The 22,622-nt window shown below is 32.6% G+C and overlaps 4 protein-coding genes across 8 annotated transcripts; 3 read left to right on the top strand and 1 right to left on the bottom strand.

The window, feature by feature from the left end:
- Positions 1 to 93: 93 nt before the first annotated feature.
- LOC108567925 (ERAD-associated E3 ubiquitin-protein ligase HRD1B-like) lies at positions 94 to 8,693 on the bottom strand. 2 transcript variants are annotated; one of them, XM_017928732.1, is made up of 4 exons: positions 8,425 to 8,693; positions 6,703 to 6,882; positions 1,274 to 1,392; positions 94 to 1,213 (listed from the first exon to the last, which is right to left on the bottom strand). In XM_017928732.1, exons 1-4 carry the CDS (start codon positions 8,519 to 8,521, stop codon positions 398 to 400), a joined length of 1,212 nt encoding a protein of 403 aa, XP_017784221.1. In that variant the 5' UTR covers positions 8,522 to 8,693; the 3' UTR covers positions 94 to 397. The 2 variants fall into 2 exon arrangements, with proteins under 2 accessions (XP_017784221.1, XP_017784222.1); XM_017928733.1 differs by lacking the exon at positions 8,425 to 8,693 and adding an exon at positions 8,206 to 8,327.
- On the top strand, positions 5,482 to 21,535 carry LOC108567929 (neuroparsin-A-like). Of its 4 annotated transcripts, none has more exons than XM_017928736.1 (4): positions 5,482 to 5,799; positions 17,202 to 17,309; positions 19,458 to 19,584; positions 20,821 to 21,535. In XM_017928736.1, the coding sequence occupies exons 2-4, from the start codon at positions 17,245 to 17,247 to the stop codon at positions 20,968 to 20,970; spliced, it is 342 nt and encodes a 113-aa protein (XP_017784225.1). In that variant the 5' UTR covers positions 5,482 to 5,799; positions 17,202 to 17,244; the 3' UTR covers positions 20,971 to 21,535. The 4 variants fall into 4 exon arrangements, with proteins under 4 accessions (XP_017784225.1, XP_017784226.1, XP_017784227.1 ...); XM_017928737.1 differs by lacking the exon at positions 5,482 to 5,799 and adding an exon at positions 14,692 to 15,238; XM_017928738.1 differs by lacking the exon at positions 5,482 to 5,799 and adding an exon at positions 16,814 to 16,902.
- On the top strand, positions 10,740 to 11,875 carry LOC108567927 (uncharacterized protein C4orf22 homolog). Its single transcript, XM_017928734.1, has one exon. It carries the CDS (start codon positions 11,132 to 11,134, stop codon positions 11,828 to 11,830), a length of 699 nt encoding a protein of 232 aa, XP_017784223.1. The 5' UTR covers positions 10,740 to 11,131; the 3' UTR covers positions 11,831 to 11,875.
- Positions 11,948 to 13,306, top strand: LOC108567928 (uncharacterized protein C4orf22 homolog). The gene has a single exon (XM_017928735.1). The coding sequence runs from the start codon at positions 11,948 to 11,950 to the stop codon at positions 12,641 to 12,643; it is 696 nt and encodes a 231-aa protein (XP_017784224.1). The 3' UTR covers positions 12,644 to 13,306.
- Positions 21,536 to 22,622: the final 1,087 nt, after the last annotated feature.

Genomic DNA, 22,622 nt, shown 5'->3' with positions numbered 1-22,622 from the left:
TACAATAAATTGAGAGTCATTATGAAATAAATAAAATTCTTACGTTGTTGCGTTTTGGTTTGGGTGGGATTTGATAATGAATGTAAAAATACATTTAGTAAATATTTTTATTATATATCACAAACATATAAAAATGCATCACATATAAAACACAAAGGTGAATAAATAAATCGATATAAACTTATATACTAAGTACTGTTGACTAGAGACATATGTAGTATAGTAAGTAAAACAATTCGTTTCGATAATTGTCGTTGCAAACATAGAGTTCTCTTTTGAAAGAGGTTTTTTTTATATAAATTAGGTTTCTACAACTACATTGTGAAAAAAATATAATATATGTATATGAAATCTAAAACAAATAAGTCAGTCAAGTAGTTAACACGATGATATTAAGTTAGTAGATGAAGATGTACTCCCTTTTGCAGATTGGACAGTTGTAGGAGTTGTTCAGGCATTGCCTCAAACATTCTGCGTGGAAGAGATGTTGGCAAGGAGTAATACGTGCTCTCTTCATCGGACTAAGACAAACGGCGCATACGTCATCGCAATTTTCGATTTCCTCGAGACTGGCTTTCCGAAATTTGCCCAAAACTTCTTGCTCTTTACGCAAATTCTTCAAGCTATTCAACACCATATCCTTACCCCTCAGATAAACAGTCAGATACAAAGCTATGAAACCGAACCTAAGTTGACCATAGAATAACAGAACTAGTGCAAGCAAACATGATATGGAAATAGTGTAATATCTTAAGATAACAGGCGCGTAAAGGTGTTCCAATGCTTCTAATCGCTGGGAACGTAAGAGCCTCAAGAGACTTGGAAATATTTCAACGAAAACACGCTCCGTGCACATGTAATAGGTCCAAGTGATGAAAGTGTAGATAGGCGTCGGTTGGTAATGTTCCAAACCCTGCTCCAATCCGAAAACCAGGAGCGTGAATGTTACAGTTATTATGAAAGTGATGGCTTTGGTCCATTCCAAGACGATTTTCGTGGCAGACATCGCTACGTGTTTGATGTTACTGTGAGTGGTCATATTCACGTAAGGTGACCAATCTTCCTTTTCAATCAGCTCTTTTATGTACGAAACGCAGTACGCGATCACGTTATAAAACATCAACGAATATAAACCGGTTATTCTCTTCTGAGGACACAATAGTCCTCCGAAATTGCACAGAAGGACTCTGTCACAGCTCATGAAGAACACCAACTGCGAAAGGAAAATACAAAGTTATTAATCTAAAAGATTATTTAGAAATTATAAATGTACCTGTATTGCTAAATTGGATATATTTTTCATCATCATGAAAATTCTCTCGCAACGATCCAACGGCGAATATAGCTTCAGCATTACTCTCCAAATCGGCCCGGATATCTTTTTCAATAAACCTGAAAACAAGTTTTTTTTGTTTGTTTTTCAATACAAATTTGTACATTTACAATCAGAGCAAATATGTAGTAATCGTGTAAGTTGTTCTGTGTATAATTAAAATAAACATAGTTTCATAGTGAACAGAAATTCTTTTGTTATCAATCCAACTATTAATTACGTTTCTAATCACGTCTAGCCTATCTGAAGCCGTCTAAAAATAGATGAGGCAGTGCTATTTTCAGAAAACAATATATCTATATAATTATTAATCGGCTATGGATTGCCGCCGATGATCGGTTTTGAGGAATTGTATTCGGAATTCCAAGAAAACGTCGAAAACATTTCGGGGATCTCGATAAGACTTCAATGGACCTTTTATCTGTACGAGTCGACGATAACGTGGTCAACAGGAGTACACGTCCAAGTCATGGAACTTAGCATAGTAACAAGCATCTCGGGCACGAATGGAAATAATAACATCGCTTCTTGTTTTTCTTCTCTTTTTTTTCGATTGCTTCCATTTCTAATGTCTCTTTGCTGACATGCCGCTGATTTTAATTGTGTGCTCGTTGATGGGTGATGAAATTAAGAGTTGCATCTGATCACACGCTTCGGTGGTCGGAAAAAGAGGGCTTTCTTATAATTCTCAATTTAGTTGCGCATCAATTAGAAGAGTGTCAGTTTGCAATTGACAGCTCGATTAAAAATTTTAAACACGTTACAAACAAACAAAATAATATCCAATACTTCTGAAAGTATTGTATAACTATTATTATTATTATACAAACTAATGCACCAAAATAATTATTGCAACTACTACGAATACAGTGATAATTGGAATCAATTATATAATTACATGCATTTGTCTCTCAATTAATAAAACGACCTATAATAATGATATAAATATACACATTTGGAACATGAACTCAATTATTTTTTATGTTTATTTAACTCTTTGAAGCACATTTTATCAAAAGTGTACATAGTTAATAAAAATTAAGTGTTTAATTATAAAGGACATTAATTAACCCTTTGATATATAATGACGTATCCCAGCCTTCCAAAGTTTATTACGCAATAAAAATAAGAAAGTTTTATAAAAACAATAAATCTAACGGTATTATATAACGAAGTGTTGTAATTCAAGCAAACTATATTTCTCGTTGTGCCCTCAAACAAGTACTAAATAATGTTTTTTTTTGGAATGATAGTAAAAGAAACAAAAAGATATGTTGCAGATTAAGTAGTCTTTAGTATTTCTTAATTTACTAATAAAAAAAGGCCGATGAACCTGTAAGAAATAAACAGAAAAACTTTATTTTACTGCTTCAAGTTTAAAAAATATAATTCCATGTACATTTTGGTATGAAAAGTTCCACTTATTAATGATTTTAACTTTGCAGCACTTCAACTTTAATTAGTTAATTAATTGAGGTTTTTGTATTAGTGATTTGGTATTGTTTGTAAAAAAAATATATCTAAACGGAAAGATTTATGGTAATATTATTATTATCAAAAATATGATTGATTAATATAGATAAATTTACATGCACAAATTTGTTTATAATTTCAATTTCTATAACAAATTGATAATTTACTAAAAAATTAGATTAATTTTGGATCGATTTGATTCAGTCGAAATATAGTATTTCTAATTTGTAAATAAACAAGACGGAAGTGCCAAACAAGTTAAAGAAAAAGTATGAAAGTTCACGCACTGATAGACAGTGCAATGCGTATATGTGGACATGCATCATCATAATAATAAAAACATGATATAATATTATCAATTGTCTGCAAAACTAGACTGCTTAGCTATAGTGCTATAAATACAGACGGCTATAAATAAAAATAATGCGCTGGATCATATTACCGAGTTTGGAGAACTGAATAAGGTCAAATTTTCCTTCCAAAAAGTCAGTTAATAATTACAGTAATACCAATATTTGAAACCAGACTAATCGAGGAACTAAATACATACTAAAAATAAACCGCACAAAAAGAGACTGATCATATGTAATAATCTTCAAACCAGACTGTAGTGAATCCGGACTATGCTGTATGTCTTTCGTTATGTCTATACCGAAACATATATAACTAGTTTATTTTTTTGCTATGTCTGTACCAAAACATATACAGCAAGTAGTTGGCATGAAATGGAAGAGACTTGGCAAATAACTATATATTTGTTTGGATTGAAGCACTCGAAAATATATTTAGTAAACTATCTTATTTTTTTTTTAAACAATTGAAACCTTTCAAAATATTTAGTATATAGTATTTTTAACTCTGTTTAAACTAGCAAGTGTTTATATTACGTTATAATAATTAGATATGTAAGTTATTTAAGGAAAGAAGTACTAATTATAGTATTTTTTCCATTATAAGACGCACAAATAAAATTTCTTAGAAACGAGGTACGTCTTATGATTTAAAGATTTGTTCTATTTTCCAAAAAGCTTCTATTCTGAATAGATCTTTGTTTATGTTAAGTCTTTTAATAAAATAGCCTGTTCACATCATTCAAGATTTTTGGGAAAGACCACATACAATATAAGTACAGGTATAGCAAAACAAAAAATTAAGAATACTATACAACATTAAGAAACATTCGAAAATGCAATCATTCACAAGATCACAACAGAGCGGAAAGACCAAAACAACCTATTAATACCAGAATGATACTGAAAGAAGATGAAATACAAACGAATACCGACATGAATAAAAGAAACCCACTTTTAACTTGTAGAAAGGGAAAAATGACCTGCGTCAAGTATCAAATAAGAAATATATAATGGAAAGAAGTGTTGTGGTCAAGGTAGCACAATGAGTAACTTGCAGAAAAGAAAGTGGAACTAAATACAGTAAAATATGAAAAAAAGGTAAAAGAATTCTACAAAAAAAAAGATACATAAGATAACATAATTTCCCATCGATACTAAGAAACCCGCTTTGTCGATAGTCCTTTGCGCTGGTTATTAATTGTTAACTCTTTCTATAACATTGTGCAATACATTTTGTTTCTTATAATTTTTGTAATGAAATTAAACTATTTAAGACATACTTAGATCAATTGTTCTATTTTTTGGTTGTATTATAAGTTTTGTCATTCAAATATCATTCTATCTATCTATTCAAGATTTTCTTCATTTTTTTTTTAGATTTAGCACTTAGAAATTAAAACACTGGCTAATATAATAATTTGGTTTCGACGAGATTTGCATATAATTTATAATTAGAATAATTCTTTCAATGTTACTCCTAGTCTATAGATTCTGCTTTAAAAAAATAATAAATATAAAGATAGTTTTAATTTAAAAATTCATTTACTACAATCTTTTTGTTGCTCTTAAATCTTAAAAACTATAGTCTAGACAGCGTTTTTCAACCTTTTTGCCGCGTGACCATACATATTTGTTTTTAGTTGTTCAGCGACCCAATTGATAAGAAGTATTTCAGCAGTTCCTTGCTTTGACAGAAGGTGACAGTAGACATTTTCATAGATTGAGAAACGATGATTTAGTATATTTGAAGTATTAATTATATCATCAAGAAAAACTAGTCAGAAGCAAAATATGTTTTGTTCAGTTATTGTTTTTAAAAATTTAGTTTATAGCCATTATTTTAAAAAAATATATTGACGAAATTAAATTACAGAAATAAACTCCAAAAAGGCAAAAATTCCCTCGCCGTTTTTCTTCTCTCTTTAAATGATTAATATAGAAACCGAAATTATGCAACAACGTGCAGATGTTCTTTTCTTGTCGTTGTTTACACAATAAAATTGTTCGCGGATAATGATAGGTTTCACTGTATTGGCTCAAAATATAATAATCGTTGCATCATCGTGTCACTGTTATATGGTGTTTCGTGTCTGCATTCGTTATTTCAACTCAATCATGCACATGTGAATCCACGAAAAGGAAATTAATTAAAGACATACCACAAGACAAAGATATTTGAATAATGAAATAATAATAATAATGATGACAATAATAAAAAAAATGGAAGGAATCTATGCCGCATTAATCATTGATAAACCAGCTGGGAATAAATATTTATTATCACATTTGTAAAGAAGGAGGTATAGTTTGATGAAGCGCGTTCTCGATCGAAAGTTTTGTTATTATTATTTGATTCCAAAACTGTGTTTCGTTTAGTTTTTGTGCATTGATTGTGTATATTAATTGGTCGATGTGTAATAGCAGTTTGTGCGTGTTGTGTTGTGCTCTTCTTATTTTTTTGCACGTCACTGGCAATTTGCATCAAAGAGGAGATTAAGTGACGCGGATTATTGGCGTTCAATCTAAAAGCAAAGGGTGGCGTTTTGGTATAAAAAGTGCACCCTTGCGGTGTATTCCTCACAGTTCCGACTTCATCCACCGTCGTCCAACACCACCAGATTTCGATCTCTCCTGCTTTTGGTGAGTTCCTCAAGTAACTATTCTCGGTACATCATTTAACAACATTCACATAAAACATGTATTATTCACATTTTTTTTTTTTAAATATCATCAACATTTGAAAAACAAATTACTTTAAACATTATATTCAACACAACAAACATTAGAAATGCTTTTGTTACCATTTTTAAATAATATTTTTTTGACAATATTAAATTTTCTAATTGAATTATAAACAAATAAGTTTAGAAAAATTAAACTAATTATCATTACAATCATTAGTACCAATTATAAAATATAATAAATTTCAAATAATTTCATAAATATCTTATTGGTACAAGCTACTTTGAATGAAATATACTGAAAATAACTCATTTCAATTGTAGCGCCATCTCTCGGGTGGAAACAAATACATTAAATGGCGGTGATAATCCAACAATCGGATGCACCAATTGTTCAAACATTCCTCTGATTGGTTTAGAAACAAATTGTGGTTCATTTTCTTAAACCTATGAATGACTATATTCAACCTTCGCCAAAATCTTGGCACAAGAACAACATTCGAAATTGACGATTCGTCGAAACGCTTGCAAACAAGACAAAGCACATTTACGTCTTCAATTTTTCTTTATTCGGATCAGTCATTTCATGTGTTTCTATAGTTAAATTATCACGTATTTAAGTTTGATAGTTAATTGTAAACTCTAAATTCTGAATGTTTATTTTAGATTAAATTAGATAATTGAAGTAAAATTTGTTACTATATTTATATTTGATATTAGTATTTGTAAAGTAATGTGAATTCTTAGCTTTTTTTTTAATTTAAAGAAATTTAATGATTTGATTATTTTTATACACTTAAGCGATTAAATGTAGTCTTTGTTTAACTATCGCTATAATTCAAAGTTCAAGTTGAAATATTACCTGGAAGTTTGTAGAATACATTTTTCAACCATCTTGTAGGATACTTGTAGTTGGCAGAAATTAATAGAGGTATAACCAGGCAAGAGTAGGTAGCCACGCACCATCCTCCAAGACTCAACAATAGTGGAGCATGTCCTCTCGAACAATAAGGCAACAAGAATAGAACGGACAGCAAACAAACTAAAACAAAATATTAGAATCAAATTTGCGAACAATAACACACTTCAACAATATTCTTTTATTTCTGAAAAATGTACCGATAAATTACTCAGAATGTTGCAAAGATAACGATATTTGTCTATTTCTATATTTATCACACACTTATTATGCCAATCCTAAAATCGAATGATTCATCATAGAACTTCTAAAATAATCCAACATCAACAAAATATTTACTTCGATAAAAAGAAATATTTATAATTAATCGAAAACCAATACAAAGATTTAGATTAATATTGTTTTCAATCTAATAATATTGAATAAAACAGTAAAAGTTTCTTGAATTTCCACAAAAAAAAACGAAAGTATTATTTGTTTTTCTGCAGCAAATGTCCTCGACTGTATTTATAATTCATATCCGTAGTATTTTTAGAGAGTGCACCGGATCAAAATCAAATTTTCGAATCATATTTTCGTCTACACGTTCTTTTTATTCCTATTCGATGCGGCATAAAAATAGCTGCGGTTTTGTATTCGCGGAATTTCCAAAATGTAAATAAACTAAAGGAGGCAAAGGACGAATCAGTAAATATTCGCTGCTTGATCTCACTGCAAATATGTCTTTCGTTCACTAAAACGTTGCTGAAAAATATGTTTTCCAGATTACAATAATCTCAATTGATTCTTAAAATAAATTTAACATAAATATTTTCTATTAGATGATTCTGCGATTATTCATGTTGGTAACATTTTCAGTATATTAAACGCAAATATAAAGATATTTGTATAAATTTTCAATAAGTGAATTATGTAGTGTGAAATAAATTCAATTAATGCTTGATTTTCGTATTTATCAATGAATGTAAAACACAGTAAATCGAATATAAACATACGGAATAATATTTTTCTTTATCGTAGAAAGGCGAGTGATTTCGTATTAAACATCAATTATCAGTTACATGTGAACCTGCGAATATAAATGGTTAAAACTAGAAACAATTAAAATACAAATTTAATCAAATAAAACGTAAGTGATTTCCATTGAAATTCATAATTATTTCATTTTCTGTATTCTAACGAAATTTTATTTTTTTTTGTAAAGAAATTATATAACAGTAATTTCAAAGTATTGTTATCTTCAACTGTAAAAATTATTCATTTTGTAATCACATGTTACAGTTACTATTTTGTATAAACGGTTTTTACTGTTCAATAGTTAAAATACTAATATTTGTATTGTGAGAATTAAATTTTACATAATCATCTTTAAATGCAGATTCGGTTCTATAGAATCAGGATTAGTTTTATAAGTTGAAGATGTTGAGATTTGAAGAACTGTATTACCTTTTGTATGAATTCTCACGTAAGTTGAAACACCCATAGTACCAGAATCCCTAACATTTGAAACGTTAAGCATTTCTCTGGCTCTGAACTAAAACTGGGATAGACTAAGTTGCGCGTGGCGCGAAAATCGTATGATTCCAAGACTGCTAACGTTAAGTAATTCAGTCGGATATATTTAAAATTTGGCGCAAGTCGAACATCAGATCGTTAAGTGCTTACCTGTTTCCGCAATCTTCTCATCCCTGAGCTTAGGATCGAGCTTGGGGATGGTATGTTCGCTCCTTAATCTGCCGCGGAATCTCGTCAACATTCCCATGTTGTCGGTAAACTGTTTGAAATCTGAAGGACCGCTTGTATCTATCGTCCGAATGATCACTGGAGGAATTCCAAAAGAAGTACGAAAAGTTATGTCTAGGTAGATTGTATGCACGTGGCTTTTTGGCAGAGAGGATTTTTGCGAATGAATCCACAGAACGGCGTGTTTCTTTTTTATTTATACACACACGCACACGCCGACACCAACACCGACACAGAGCGCACCACGAAAACTTAGAATAAATGTTTATTTTAAATAATGTAAACATGTTTGTGCTCCATCTCCGTGTTTTTGTTTTCAATCAGAAATCAATATCAAGGATGAATCCTAGAAAGAGAGAAGAAAATAATATTTTTAAATAACGAGTGCAAGGCTCTTCGAATTGAGGTGCTCAGGATTATTTTCGTAGTCCATTCAAATGAACTGCAGCTTCGAACTTCAATTTAAAATCAAAAAAATATAAACTTAAGAAACTTATCACCAGATCCGTGTTACGCAGTGGCACCGCATCTCGTGATATTTTTACGTTTGCTTAACAAAAACAAGTTTCATAGTTTTGATCAAATGTTTCACAAAATTCGTTAATTTTCAATGATCGTTTTTTATATTTATCAAGAGTATATTTCAATAAGATTTTTTACCAAATTAATTGCAAAACAATACATTTGTTGACGAATATATTTAATTATACTTTAAATAAATCTACTAAATATTTCAAATTATCAATAACTTTAATGAATTGTACTTTTTTAGATTAAATTAAAAGTCACAAATAATAAATGATTTTTAAGTCATCACATAAACACATACACGAAATCTTAAAAACCATATAAATCCTTGTTTTCCAAGAAGCATCGATATCAAAAAAAAAATAAAATAAAAATAGAACAAACACATTAATTAACTTGTACTGTATGGGCCAATAGTAGCTTATTAATAGCTATTGCTGTTCGAAAATCATATAATCTACGAGTAGGTTTATCTGGACAGTTTTATTTAGATTTTTTTTATCTGCCCGATAAAACAAACAAACTTTGCTGGAGTCCTCAAATGAATCTTTGATCTGAAATCGTCGTCGATAGTGAAACGGTTTCAATTACATTATTGCGGAGCCTTGGCTTTTGCAAATGGGATCATTAAACCTTATCGTTAATCGCAGCCGCATTATTTTTATATTCACACTCTTCTTAGTTTTTTCCCTCATTTCATCATTCTTTTGTTTTATTGAAATTACCAGAAAACACCAGATCGGATCTTATTACATCTTTTATACTTTAATAGTTCGACTAATGCTATGGTGAGATCGTGATGTATTAGCGAAATAAAACTGTCAAATTGTCTAGTTTGCTAAATTTTATTGTTTTATGTCTGTTGTGTCCGTACTTATTTATTTTGACCACTTTAAATCACGTCGGTCTCCTCTCCGGAGAAGCCGACTGTTTGCTTTGTAGTATTCATAATTGTTATGAGAGTGTGAGAGAGAGAGAGAAAAGGAAGAGGGCGCGGGGTGCGGTTAAATCCATTATGTCTGCATTTCTTTCTTTCTTTTTTTGGGGGGGAACAATAATTTCATTGGTGTGCGTCTACAGGGGTAGAAAAATACGCTCTCAGTTGTCAGTCTCGCACCAAGTCGCGCCAATTGTTATGTAAGCCAGTATGCCTCCTCGTTCACTATGTAAATTCATCTTCCGGGCAGTATTGCAGGTCATACACATCCAGACATTTTCTGGCGGGTAAGAGATTATTTTTTACTATTGCATTTTCACTTCAAAGAGAGAGAGAGATAAAAAAACAAATTATATTTTATAAACAATGTTACGAGAAGAATATTTTGATTGAAAGTAAACAGATTTTAGATTAATAATCAGCGATAGTATTATGCAAAGAAGTCCAACTCAGAGACTAACAAATATTATTCAATATTAATCAAAGTGTCAACACATATCAATAACAGGATAAAATCAAATTCCCTCATTCTGGAGATTAGTATGCATTGATTTTCGTTGAAATTAAAATTAAAACCGTAAAAAAATATAAAGAAACGATATTTTTACATATAAAAACACAGGGTTGATGGACCGCGATTTTATTTATAATATAATGCAAGTAGAAAAATAAAGAAATTCTTGTAAAAGTAAATATCTCCATTTACAGGAAATGATTATCAATTGAAGACAATAACAATAAATGGTTTCGCGTTAAATATATGGATGTATTTTATTTCTGAAATAAATACGATCGTGAATGTGAGTATTCGAATCGTGTTTTCAGTTTTTATTTTGAAGTTGTAGTTGTTGAACTCGAATTGAAAAAGTGAATAATTATTTAGCGCGTAAATGTTTTCAAACACGTCCGCACGTGCCAATCACAGCGAGAGAATTAAGTAAATACCAGTCAACAATTATTACAACATGTTATTCTTGTCGTTGCTTTTGGTCAAGGATCAAGGTGCGCTGTGCGTTTTACGCAATACCGCCAACTTGCGACAGTTTGGCGTTCTGTCAACGGTTGACACTTGCATAGTAGTTATTATGTTCTTTATTCATCGGTAATTTTTGTATATGTAAATGTTTTATTTTGAATTCGCAAAACGATTGTAAGAATCGGTGAATGGAAACGACACCCCAAATCGAAGCGGACAGACGTCTGCTGAAATTCAAGACATACGAGGAGTACCTCGATTCATTGGTGAATAAAAGCGACGTGTGCTATCTGCAGAGCGTTTCGGCTTCGAGGACTATTGCTGAATTGGGTTATAGAAGCACCGGAGAGACGTTGAGTAGGGATCAATTCCAGACTAGATTGGCAGCTGTTATAAGTTACCTTTTTCCAACGTTCAAACCGTACGAGTTGGCCAGCGAGAGGATGCCGGCGAAGGATCCTCTGCAGAAGGAACTTGCACTTAGGGAACGTGTCAATAGGCTCGGTATCATCTCCACGATAATTTTCTTGAGAAACTTTACAAGAGGCGGGTTCGAGGTGTCCGGATATATTGACTATGGGGATCGGCTGCAGAACGAGGATTGGAAACCGTTTTTCAGGGGGAAAAAGAAACTTTGGCCGCGTTCTTCGGATTTGGGATATTACCATTGGAGGTTAGGTAAAAGCATATCAAACGAATCGTTCAATTATAAGGTGATGGTCGACATGCAGAAAGGTTTGATATTTCAAAACAGATTCGATAGGAAAATCATTTACGTTGATCCGAACTTGTTAAGTCCTGGAAGCAATACTACGAGAACACGAATAGAGAGTTCAACTTACGAACACATCGTCCTATATGATCACGTCGTTATCCAGCGTATATAGAAAATTACGTTTTCTTTTATTATCTTTCATTCGCTGACGATGTCAGATTTGACATTCTCTTCATGTTTCTTATAGTAGATGTTTCATAAAAGGTAAAGCTAGAAAAATTCAAGTGATATGGAGACGACCCCTCAGATCGAAGCAGACCGTCGTTTGCTGCAGTTCGAAACTTACGAAGATTATCTGGATTCCTTGGTGACGCCAAGCGATTTGTGCTATCTGCAGAGCGTGGGATCATCTAGGGTGTTGGCGGAATTGGGGTACAGAAGCACCGGTGAGACTTTGAGCAGGGAACAGTTCCAGAAGAGATTGTCCACTGTCGTAGCATACCTCTTCCCCACGTTCAAACCCTACGAATTGGCCAGTGAGCGAATGCCAGCAACTGATCCTTTGCAGAAGGAGTTGGCTTTAAGAGAACGTGCGAACAGGCTGGGCATTCTCTCAACGATAATTTTCCTTAGAAATTTTACTGTCGGCGGATTTGAAGTGTCCGGATACATTGATTATGGGGATAGGTTGAAGCACGAGGATTGGAAACCGTTTTTTAAAGGTAAAAGAAAGATATGGCCGAGACCTTCGGATTTGGGCTACTACCATTGGAGGATGGGTCAGAGCATATCCAACGAATCGTTTAATTACAAGGTTCTCGTGGACCCGAGGCGCGGACTCATATTCCAAAACAGATTCGACAGGAAGACGATTTGCGTCGATCCCAATATGATTCCAGGGAGCAACAGTACGAGGATACGCGTAGAAACGCCTTGCTACGAGCACGTCGTACTCTACGACCACGTCGTGATCCAACGTATATAAACACGAAAATATGCCAAATATTCAAAATAAAACAGGGACGATAACAACTGAATCTTTATTTTGTCTAAGAAAGTTCGGGAACATTTTCTAAACTTCTCAATGAATAGAATCTATAGGTAAGAGAATCGGAACGTGTGTAGTAAATTTAGAGAGCAAACGCGTTTATTTTTCCGGGAAGTTGTTGATCACATGCGGCACTTTTTTTAATTGGAATTCAGCATTCGATGACACGGTTATCTGTAAATAGTATGTATGTTTTTATTTAATACCACGACCCATTGCTCCGGTACTTATATTTAGTAAGTTGTGCTTTATAATTAGAATATTGTTAACGTGCGAATGACAAACGCGTGAGGTTCTCTACGTTCGAATCTGTGATTCGCACAACGTACATACGCGAAAGAACCTACGCGATTTTCAAAAATATCAAAATTAATCCACTTGTTGATTTGGCGCTTCTTCCGGTTTTTCCCAACCGATATTATTTTTCTACGCTCTTGTCCTCTGTTGATCCCATGAAGACAAAGCAAGCAATTTCTAGTATTGATAATCTCTTATTAATATACATGTTTTATTCCTATTCTTGTTCAGGAATGTTTATATCGGCTGATATGCACATATCCAAGTGAAGGAAAAGAAAGTAGCAAAGTCTGGTAGATTTGCAAAGCGTGAATGTTATCCACCTTAACACGTAGATACGTTATGCAAATATACCGCTCTCTTGTTATTATGCTTGCCTATTTACGTTATAATTTAAATTAGAAACCAATAATTAATAGTAGAAAAAATATGATAATACACAAAACATTTTTTTTTAAATATAACATTCTAATGATAAATCACAAAAAAAATATATTAAATGAAATTCATTTTATGTACAATAATATGTGTGATACTCAGTTAGAAACAAATTAATAATTTGATAAACAATATTAGTAACCTAATTAATGAAGACTAAAAAATCACAAAATAATTTTAAAACTATGACTTCCAATTTTGATACACCATATACCTTGAAAACTTATTTTTTTTTTAATTATAGAGATTACAACAAAGTTTACTATTACAAAAAAAGCTTAGTAACCTTATTATGAAGGCTCAGAAGTTACAGCGCATGTGCGGGGTTCTTCCTCCATTGCGTGGCGTTACACTTACATTCACTTCCTAAATTTGCTCAATTCATTTTCATTTTAAATTAATTGAAAATAATTGTTTCTTTTCTGAAACCCACATACGTTACTGCGGAATACTCATAATGCACTACCAATTAAACTACACTGCAATCCACGACACATATAAATTGTTTATAAATTATTTGAGAACATCATACAATTATCTTCAATATCGGTGTTTTCGCTATTGGTTTCTTAATTTACAATAAATAATATTTAGAATTATTTCATTTTCTCTTTACGTTCATCTCAGTAGCGAAATAAATTGTTTTATAAAATAAGCACTAGCAAATTGTTTTCAGCGTGGTCCAGTTCTTGATTTAATGTTAGAAATGAAGACAAATGAAATTTTGATTGCGTAATTTAGCAACCCATACAAATATTATTTTCTATCTTATTATTGAGATAACCCACAGTATGTTAGCTGAAGCGTGTATTATTATGTTTCGTTTTTTTTTCCTCATTGCTTCATATGCCCTTACTTAAAATAGACCTATTATCTAATTGATATGATTAATGTCTTTAAAAATAGTACAACAACCGATATAGAATGCTGCTAGAATTAAGTAGTAAAAATTGTGACCAATAGGGTTCGGTAGATGGAAACATCATAAAAAAGGAAATACAAATAGACGAAGTTAGAATCGGGACATATCAAAAGAAACTTAGTTCGAGCAGCGACTGTTTCGGTAGGGCTTAATTATGGCTGTTGGATGTTAATTAATATCCGTACCGAATTAATAAATCGGCAACATCGTGTTCAGTATTGTGCGTGTATGCGTATGTATGTATTTATTTTTTTCTCTCTTCTAACAGTGTATGTAATCAACGGTTTATTCTTTGATAAGAGCGTCCCGAGGCAGTGGCTCGAGATTTCAGTCTTTGGACAACCATAGACTCGGTGATACGACTGTGTGCTGTGGCGGTGGTTGGTGCGCTCGCAATTTACCAAAGAAAGAATAGTGTTCCTAAGATCTCGTTGCGGCTTCCTTGCATAATGACCGCGAAATGGATGCGAGCCTGAAGTATTGCGCCCGTTAATTGCAGCTGCATCAACATTATCAGCAAAAAAACAACAGCGCTTCACAGAAAAAACAAGAAACAACAAAAGAAAGTTACAAACAACAACAAGACACACAAAAAAACAACAGCAACAAAAGAATCGACGATCACGGAGTAGGGCACATACACTCAAACTCGCACATGTACACACTCACACTAATATACAAACACAAGTTGTAGACACAGGAGAAAAGTTCCGCGTTACGGTCTTCGTGATATAATATTGATGTATTGTTACATAATACCATCGGCTGTGTTGAATAGGTGGTTTGTTGATGACTCGAAAGTTGTTTTTAATTGTTGGAAGTTTCCTATCGGTACACCGAAATACCGATATACGGGCCGCAGGAGATTGGTCCAGGTAATTACAATAACTTGATGTATTTTCGCAAAGATGCAACCTCCAGCTTCACTTGGAGCGATTTCCTTATATATACCAGGGACGATCACATTTATAAATAATGCCTAGAACGAGCGATTCACATTAATTAATTGTTGTGTGGTTCGCTGCAATGGATTCGAACTAGGGACTTTTGTTATTCATAGAATATCTTGTATTTCTAATAAAAAAAAAGATAAGGACGTACAAGTATATAATCGACGATCACATTTGCAATTAAAAGTTATTCATCGAATAGGCACGGTAACAAAAATTTTCTTTTGCATGAAACTTATATTTTTCTATAATAATTTTAAGTCATTAATATAATTCTTTAAAGTTTTTATTTTCTAAATGGATGATAAATGAATTTTCTGTAATTTGATTTTAACTTTACTTTTTGTTGCACCGATTCACTGAGCATCTAAACTGACTTCTTTCCCATCCGGTATTGGTTGTGCAAAAGCTTTGATATAGTGTTATTATGTAAATGATTTTTTTAAAATAATTTCAGAGTTTCACTTACAGCTCGAGAGCGTTCTAATAATAGCTCGTTCGAATGCACGCTCTTAGCGGAATTATAAATAGATCAGGTATTGAAATTGCTTTCCAATCACACTTAGCACCTGGATGTAGTATTGGCAAGACAGGCAATAATAGTAAAGTAGGCAGCACGGAGAAGCAGGAGTTTGTTTCGTATTCATTTGCAGAGTTTCGTCGCGCATCAACACAGTTCGCAAATTAACAAAACTTACGATGTGTTCGAGTTTGATAGCAGTGGTACTGGCAGTTTTTATTTTTCGAATATTTGCAGCTAATCTCCGAGTTTGCGAATTTATTGATTGTGTCGAAGGGAAATAAATGCACGCGGTTTCTCATTATTTTAATTGCGTTTGCATAAATAGTCACAACATGGGATAAGATGTATCCTTCTCTGCTTAATTCGCGGTCCAAACTTAATTTAATGAACGTACAAACAAAATAAGTGATTACAGCAAATGGTCGCATTCCGAGCGGCATCGCTATATTATTGGCCTCTTCTCCCGGCTCGTAAAATAACAATAAAATATTATGATTCACGTGTTGCTAGCTGGTAATGATGCCACAAAATGCAATTCGCGGAACGTTTCGTTCGCCGTACCCTCACTGTTCATTACTTGCTTAATTAAGTCGAAAGCGATTGTGCCTTTTTATTTCAAATATTTTAGTGCTGTGTCTGTCTGTTGCCTTTCTCATTTGCCGATCACCATTACCAACCACTATGGGACATCGATGCAGTTGCATCGTGTTGCCAACAGGAATTGGGTTTAAAATTGTTGCGAGTGTATTTTCCCCGGTAGTGGTGTTATATATTATACGTAAACAGTGGGGAAGGCCTCAGATTGTGCTGTAAATAGTGAGCAGGACCTTTTTTGCTCTCTAGACGCATGCAAACGATGGATGCGATATATTTTTGTTCTAGAGCAAGTAAATACCCAGCATTGATTATAATTTTCCATGAAGTGCCAATTAAATGTGAATTTTGATCTGTTTATGCACAACATCCACCGCACGGAATGCGAAGTGTAAATGGGTCTCGTGGATCGGAGGCAACAATGAATTTAAAAAAAGTCCGAAAGCGGCGTAAACAAAAGTTCATTGCTTGGGTGAATATATTTTCCAAATACGATTAATCGTGCTTTTATCGGCGTTATTATTATTATTAATTGTCAGCCATCTCTGATATCTGGCATTTCAAGCGTCTCTCACGCTCGAGATCCGGCGCAAGATGCAACCACTGTTGTGGTGTCTTAGCATCACGAGGTTGGCAACGCCGAGGTTGGTAACCGAAGCATAAGCTCATCATCATCATCACCACCTTCAAAATTACTTATTATTTTTTTACGCGAATTATCTCTCCTTCATACGTAGCAATTAACAATGCCTTATTGTCTTTGTTTTTCAGTATATCCGAGAGTGCGACCCCGTGAGCGCATTTCGCCATTGCCATGCAGACCATTTCGATTATTTCCCTCCTGTTCGCCGTCACCCTGTCGTTCGTCATTACAAACATGTGAGTATATCCAAAATGATGCACACGCATTCCCGATCCGGATCCGCATGTCTCCTCTCTAGACAATATTCCGCTGTTGCGTAACACTCCGCCACTGGTAAATATGTTTGTTGTCGTGCGAGTATTTAGTTCACGGACGCTGTTGGGTTCCTTCAATAATCGTTTTGCTGCTTTTCAGCTTCGAGAAACGAGTCAAAATAGAAAAGACACTTAATTTAACTCCACTCACTCGATTTTATAAGCCAAAAAAATACATGAAATACATTTTTTTCGATTTCAGTTCCTTCAATAAGATTAGATAAGAAATTTCTTAAAAAATTTCATTGAATTTCAGAGATTGGCGCACTTGTTTATAAAATATTAATTCACAATTTTAAAAAAATATATAAATTAAAACATTATTTTTTCATGGAAAAGAATATTAAGTATAGTTAAAATCAATTAATAAATTAAAATACAAAAAATATTTATTTAGTTTTAATATCAGTAAATTTTAATATAGAAAACAGCAGCATTATTTATAAACACTTTAATATTTAATTAAATACATAAACGGATAGATGTAAACGGTCGTATTAACTGTATGTAAATTATCAATATTTATGTGGTATTACATTGAATATCTCAATTACATGATAATCGCAAAGCAATTCTATATTCAATTTAAAGCGAAGCAAATAATGAAAAAAAAGATAGTAATAAATTAAAAATAAACAAACATTGCAAAAGTGTCTTCATTGAATCCATAATAAAACAATGATAAATGATCGTCTGTAACTGTTTACGTTCTATAATTATAACCGAGGCAGCCGATGTTTCTAGGAAGGAATCGTTGTGTTTAAAATAGTTTACACGCATTGGCGAATGCAACATCAATAAATTGTTAATCACCAATCGACACTCAATATAATAGTGAACCGTGAACGACTTCGACTTGTTCGGCAAAAAAAAATCAAATGAAAAGTGCTACCGAAGATGAGTAACTTCAAACGAATGCTCCTTGATTTTGATAAAGCAGTGATTGAGGAACGAGAGAAGAAAAAGAGACGAGGATGGATGTAGGAGCGTCTCCTGATAAGTCAACGAAAACAGTTACATCGAGAAAAGCATATTGTGTAACTGGCTCAAGTTGACGATTGTTTTTATTTTTCTGTTTCTGGGTATAATTTATATATTCGAAAAGAAAGAAAGAAGATCCATTATATAAGTGGATTTTTATCGCTTCAAGCGAAGCGATGAAAGATATAATCGGGCCGGTTTTTTTTTTCATATGTAAGACGCGATAATTGCAGCTATTTTATTTACCTAAAAAAAATATAGTTCATCGAATGATAAGATGCTTGTGGTTATCAAGGAAGAACTAAAGTGATGTTCATGTCTAGTTCCTAGAGGCGAGCGGAAAGGAAGAATGAGTTTCGCCATGTCAACGGTGACAAATTGATCATAGTAGATCATAGCAATGATCGCAATAATTGGCACGTGTCCCCATTTTTGCGATTAAACCTCATTGAAACTAGTTGCTCACTTTCTTTCTGCTCGCAAACTCGTTTTGCTTTTGAGACCGCAACTCGCTATTTATAGAAGAAGCGCACTCTCGGTTTTGTATGCACATTAACCCATTACGACCATTATCGTTATTACCGTTGTTAGAACGGGGGGACAGATTACGCAGTGATGTAACGCGTTTGTATTGTTCAGGAAGTTTTATGCAGGTTCGACGATCCCTGCCTTTGTGTCTACGCCAATTTAAAATTTCAAAACTTGAATTGATCTGCAAAGCGGGACATCATCTCTTCGTGCAACTGGTTGCAGATAATTTATTACCATGCATAACCCATTCAGAATCCCGTAGATTTCCGTTCTAGTACAATGGAGATGATTTGTTTCATGCATTAGACAATAATATTAATGTCCTGTGCGCGTGGCTGTAAGGAAGAAAAAAGAAAACAAACTTCATAACAATGTAACAGTAAAAACCACATCCTTCGTTTTCTATTGCAATTAACAATTGTGACCATGAAATATTTATAATGTTGCAAAATACTACCGCAATTGAACGGAACACGCATTGTGCTCCATTTTCGAATTATTATTTAATGCACTCTTATTGAGCGCGTGTTGATAATTATTTCTGTTTTGATTCTTTAGGGCTGAAGCTAGAGCGCCATGGATTTGCCAACCTTGTGATATGTTCGAAGAATGCAACAAAGAACCGGAGAGCTACTGCATGTGGGGTGAAACTAGAAACTCTTGCAACAGGAGAGTTTGTGCCAAGGTATGATTATATTAAAAACAAATAGTTTAACTACACCAACATCATATTTAAACCGATTTCGAGAAGAGTATAGATTACCCATCTGTTTCAAATGTTGCTTAACTTTCGTGAGATCAACGCCACCAAATTAAAATAATGCATTGACAATGATTAACTACATTTGTTGTTGGATATAACTAGAATAAATAGGACAGCAAAAAAAAGTTTGCAACATGAAACATATGGACGTATATTTTCAGATTGAGATGATACATGCATGTATATTTGTATAATACAATTGGAAACAGCGAAGAGTAGAATCCACTTGGGATTACAATAAGTAATTAAACTAAAATGTGTAATCTAGTTGCAATTCCGACCAGACAAACAACTAATAAATCAGATGAGCTTAATTAGTGGAGAATAGTGCCCGAGATATTGCGGGATCAAAAGTATCCTTCCACGATACATTGTAATGTTATTTCGAGCACACTCACTTGTAGATATTTATTGATTATTGTTGATCCATTACAAGAGGGACTAAGGAGGTTTTATGCACGAAACAACTTCTGTTTTCATGAATCAGTTTAAAGGTGAATCGATTATCGAATGCGAAGCTAAAAAAAACTAGTTGATTGATTAGTTCATTTGAAATCCTTGATCCACATTGTAGGTGAATATGAATTACGAACCTTCGTTCTCTCTTGCATCATCTCTGATAAACATCAAGCTTATTTTTCTGTGTTGACTGAATTTTATTTTCTATATATTCAGTAAGACCAAAGACAAATGTTATTTTTGGTATTGTTAATAAAATTCCTAACACTGTAAATATTTATATAGTGATGGCTTTGTTCCTGGATAAGGACGAAGTTCAATTATTTGGTATGTTTTCGTCTTAGGAACACGAATTTAGATCGGTTTCGCGTGAGAAATACAAATTCTGTTCACACGGATATTCGTTGATGTTATATGTACTGAAGATATAACTGTGAAAATAGTTCATTTGATTCGAAAAATTCTATCGTCGACCGAGAAAAAAAGTTGATAAAGCAAAGTTAAATATTTTAATAGTTTTTGTTTGATCCTACTTATTATCTCCAAGAAACTACTCTCAATAAACATGTTGACGTCGATTACCGTGTTCAATAGTTTTTATTTGACAATCAATGATTATGAATGTTTCTTCATTGATAACAATCAAGTTTTTCTATGTTGTAACAAGTGTAATAAATGTTTTTCTTTGTGCTTTTGCAGGGTCCAGGTGAAAGGTGCGGTGGACTCCGTGATATTTTCGGAAGGTGCGGTACTGGAATGTGGTGCCAGAAGGAAGACGAATCCAACACTTACACTTGCCATGGATGCTATGACAACAGCTTGGAGTGCCACCAAAGTACAAGATACTAAGAAGATCTCAGACGGTTGACGAAAAACTGACGTGAAGAAAGACAAGAATGCCGCTTCAGTATTACTACAGCATTTAGGCCACTTATTATTATTATTAAGAGTTTGTTTTTGTTTCCTATTCTTTATATTCTTCTCATTTTCGAAAGCTTCGTCTCCCTGTGTTTGCTCGGAGCCAGTCCGAAAATTGCTCTCTAAAATCTTTTCTATTTTACTTTATTTTACTGATACATACCATTCGTGCGTTCGCTAAGGACGCGCACATTCCAGAAATTCCCTCAAACACACATGCACACAAACACAAGCATAGACACACAAATACACCAAAACAGTTTCAATCAACAAATTCCCGTTTCTCACTTGACGACTCAAATTGAATCGTCAAACAGAAGCTTAATTTATGTGATTTTATTATTATTATTATGTTATACTAAATGATGTTGTAATTAATTAATTAATTTGTACATATTTATTGAAGAGTGAAAAACATGAAAAATATATGAAAAAAGCGATTAAATTGATCTCGACAAATTGACAAATTATCTATAAATACAATATTTAAAATCCATATAATGTGTTTTATCTTAATCCCACTTCTCTTAAATTGCAAATCCATCAACAATACCTCTGATGTTACTAATAATTATTAGATTTGTATTCCCATTCTCAAAGTATTAGAATTGAAACAAATCTTAAAAATTAAACCCAGTTACTAAAATTATCTATTGTCCTTCGTTTTTATAAATACGTATTAATTTTATGTTTTCTATAATTATGCATTACCATCTTCACCCTACTTCTCTTAAATTGCAAATCCATCAACACAATCCAACACTTCATAAATAAACTGATGTTACTAACAATTATTAGATTTGTTTAACTGTTCTTAAAGCAACAGAATTTAAACAAATCCTTTATTTTTATAAATTCGTATTCAAAAATAATTTAATTGTTTTTATTTTTCAGTTGCACTATGAACATTACAGATTAAATTAGTCGATTGTAAATAATGATATAATTCTCAGTAATTTCAATAAAAGAGGTCGTGTCCTTGTCATTAAATAAGTTCCTATTATATGTAATAGGTTTAAAAAACATATAATCATAACAGAATATTTATCATTAATAAACGGAATAAAGCGTTATATAAACGTTAATCAAATAATGTGGAAGTTGAGATATATTAAACGAATTGTCCTTTGGTCCAAATTAGAGTCAATACAATTTTCTAATGAATGGTACTGATGATAGTTTATTTTTAAATTTAATTTCCTGAATATTTTACGTGAGAAATATGACTATTTGCTGTGTCTGAACCAAATACATTATTAATATGAGAAAACCTTGTGTAAAATATTGATTTAAAAATAATTAATTTTCATACAAATTTACTTAAATGTACAAAGCTTTCCTTTTGTATGTATACAAGTTAGTTAACTTGTAATCGTTTTGTTCAGAAGATTATGAAAAAAGATGTATGTTGAGCGGAAAGACACAGATTGTGTCCAATATTTATTATTTAAATAAAAGGATAAAAGTAATTTAAAAGAATTTATATATTTTTTCATTATTTTATAGTAATATGAACATAATTCCCATAGTATCTTTTATTATTTGATAGAGACGTAACAAATGAAATTCTCAACTTTTTTTCA

The sequence above is a fragment of the Nicrophorus vespilloides genome, unplaced genomic scaffold, assembly GCF_001412225.1.
Source record: "Nicrophorus vespilloides isolate i.1.1-1 unplaced genomic scaffold, Nicve_v1.0, whole genome shotgun sequence".
Lineage (NCBI taxonomy): Eukaryota > Metazoa > Arthropoda > Insecta > Coleoptera > Silphidae > Nicrophorus > Nicrophorus vespilloides.
This window is presented reverse-complemented; position numbering and strand designations above follow the sequence as displayed.

What these genes read in the sequence shown, in the direction of transcription:
- LOC108567925 (XM_017928732.1), bottom strand. Translation starts at nt 8,521, where the DNA reads ATGGGAATGTTGACGAGATTCCGCGGCAGATTAAGGAGCGAACATACC. An exon ending in TGAGAAGATTGCGGAAACAG is followed by an intron (nt 6,883 to 8,424) that starts GTAAGCACTTAA and finishes ATTTTGTTTTAG; the next exon opens with TTTGTTTGCTGTCCGTTCTA. An exon ending in TATCCAATTTAGCAATACAG is followed by an intron (nt 1,214 to 1,273) that starts GTACATTTATAA and finishes TTCCTTTCGCAG; the next exon opens with TTGGTGTTCTTCATGAGCTG.
- LOC108567927 (XM_017928734.1), top strand. Translation starts at nt 11,132, where the DNA reads ATGGAAACGACACCCCAAATCGAAGCGGACAGACGTCTGCTGAAATTC.
- LOC108567928 (XM_017928735.1), top strand. Translation starts at nt 11,948, where the DNA reads ATGGAGACGACCCCTCAGATCGAAGCAGACCGTCGTTTGCTGCAGTTC.
- LOC108567929 (XM_017928736.1), top strand. Translation starts at nt 17,245, where the DNA reads ATGCAGACCATTTCGATTATTTCCCTCCTGTTCGCCGTCACCCTGTCG. An exon ending in TCGTTCGTCATTACAAACAT is followed by an intron (nt 17,310 to 19,457) that starts GTGAGTATATCC and finishes TTGATTCTTTAG; the next exon opens with GGCTGAAGCTAGAGCGCCAT. An exon ending in ACAGGAGAGTTTGTGCCAAG is followed by an intron (nt 19,585 to 20,820) that starts GTATGATTATAT and finishes GTGCTTTTGCAG; the next exon opens with GGTCCAGGTGAAAGGTGCGG.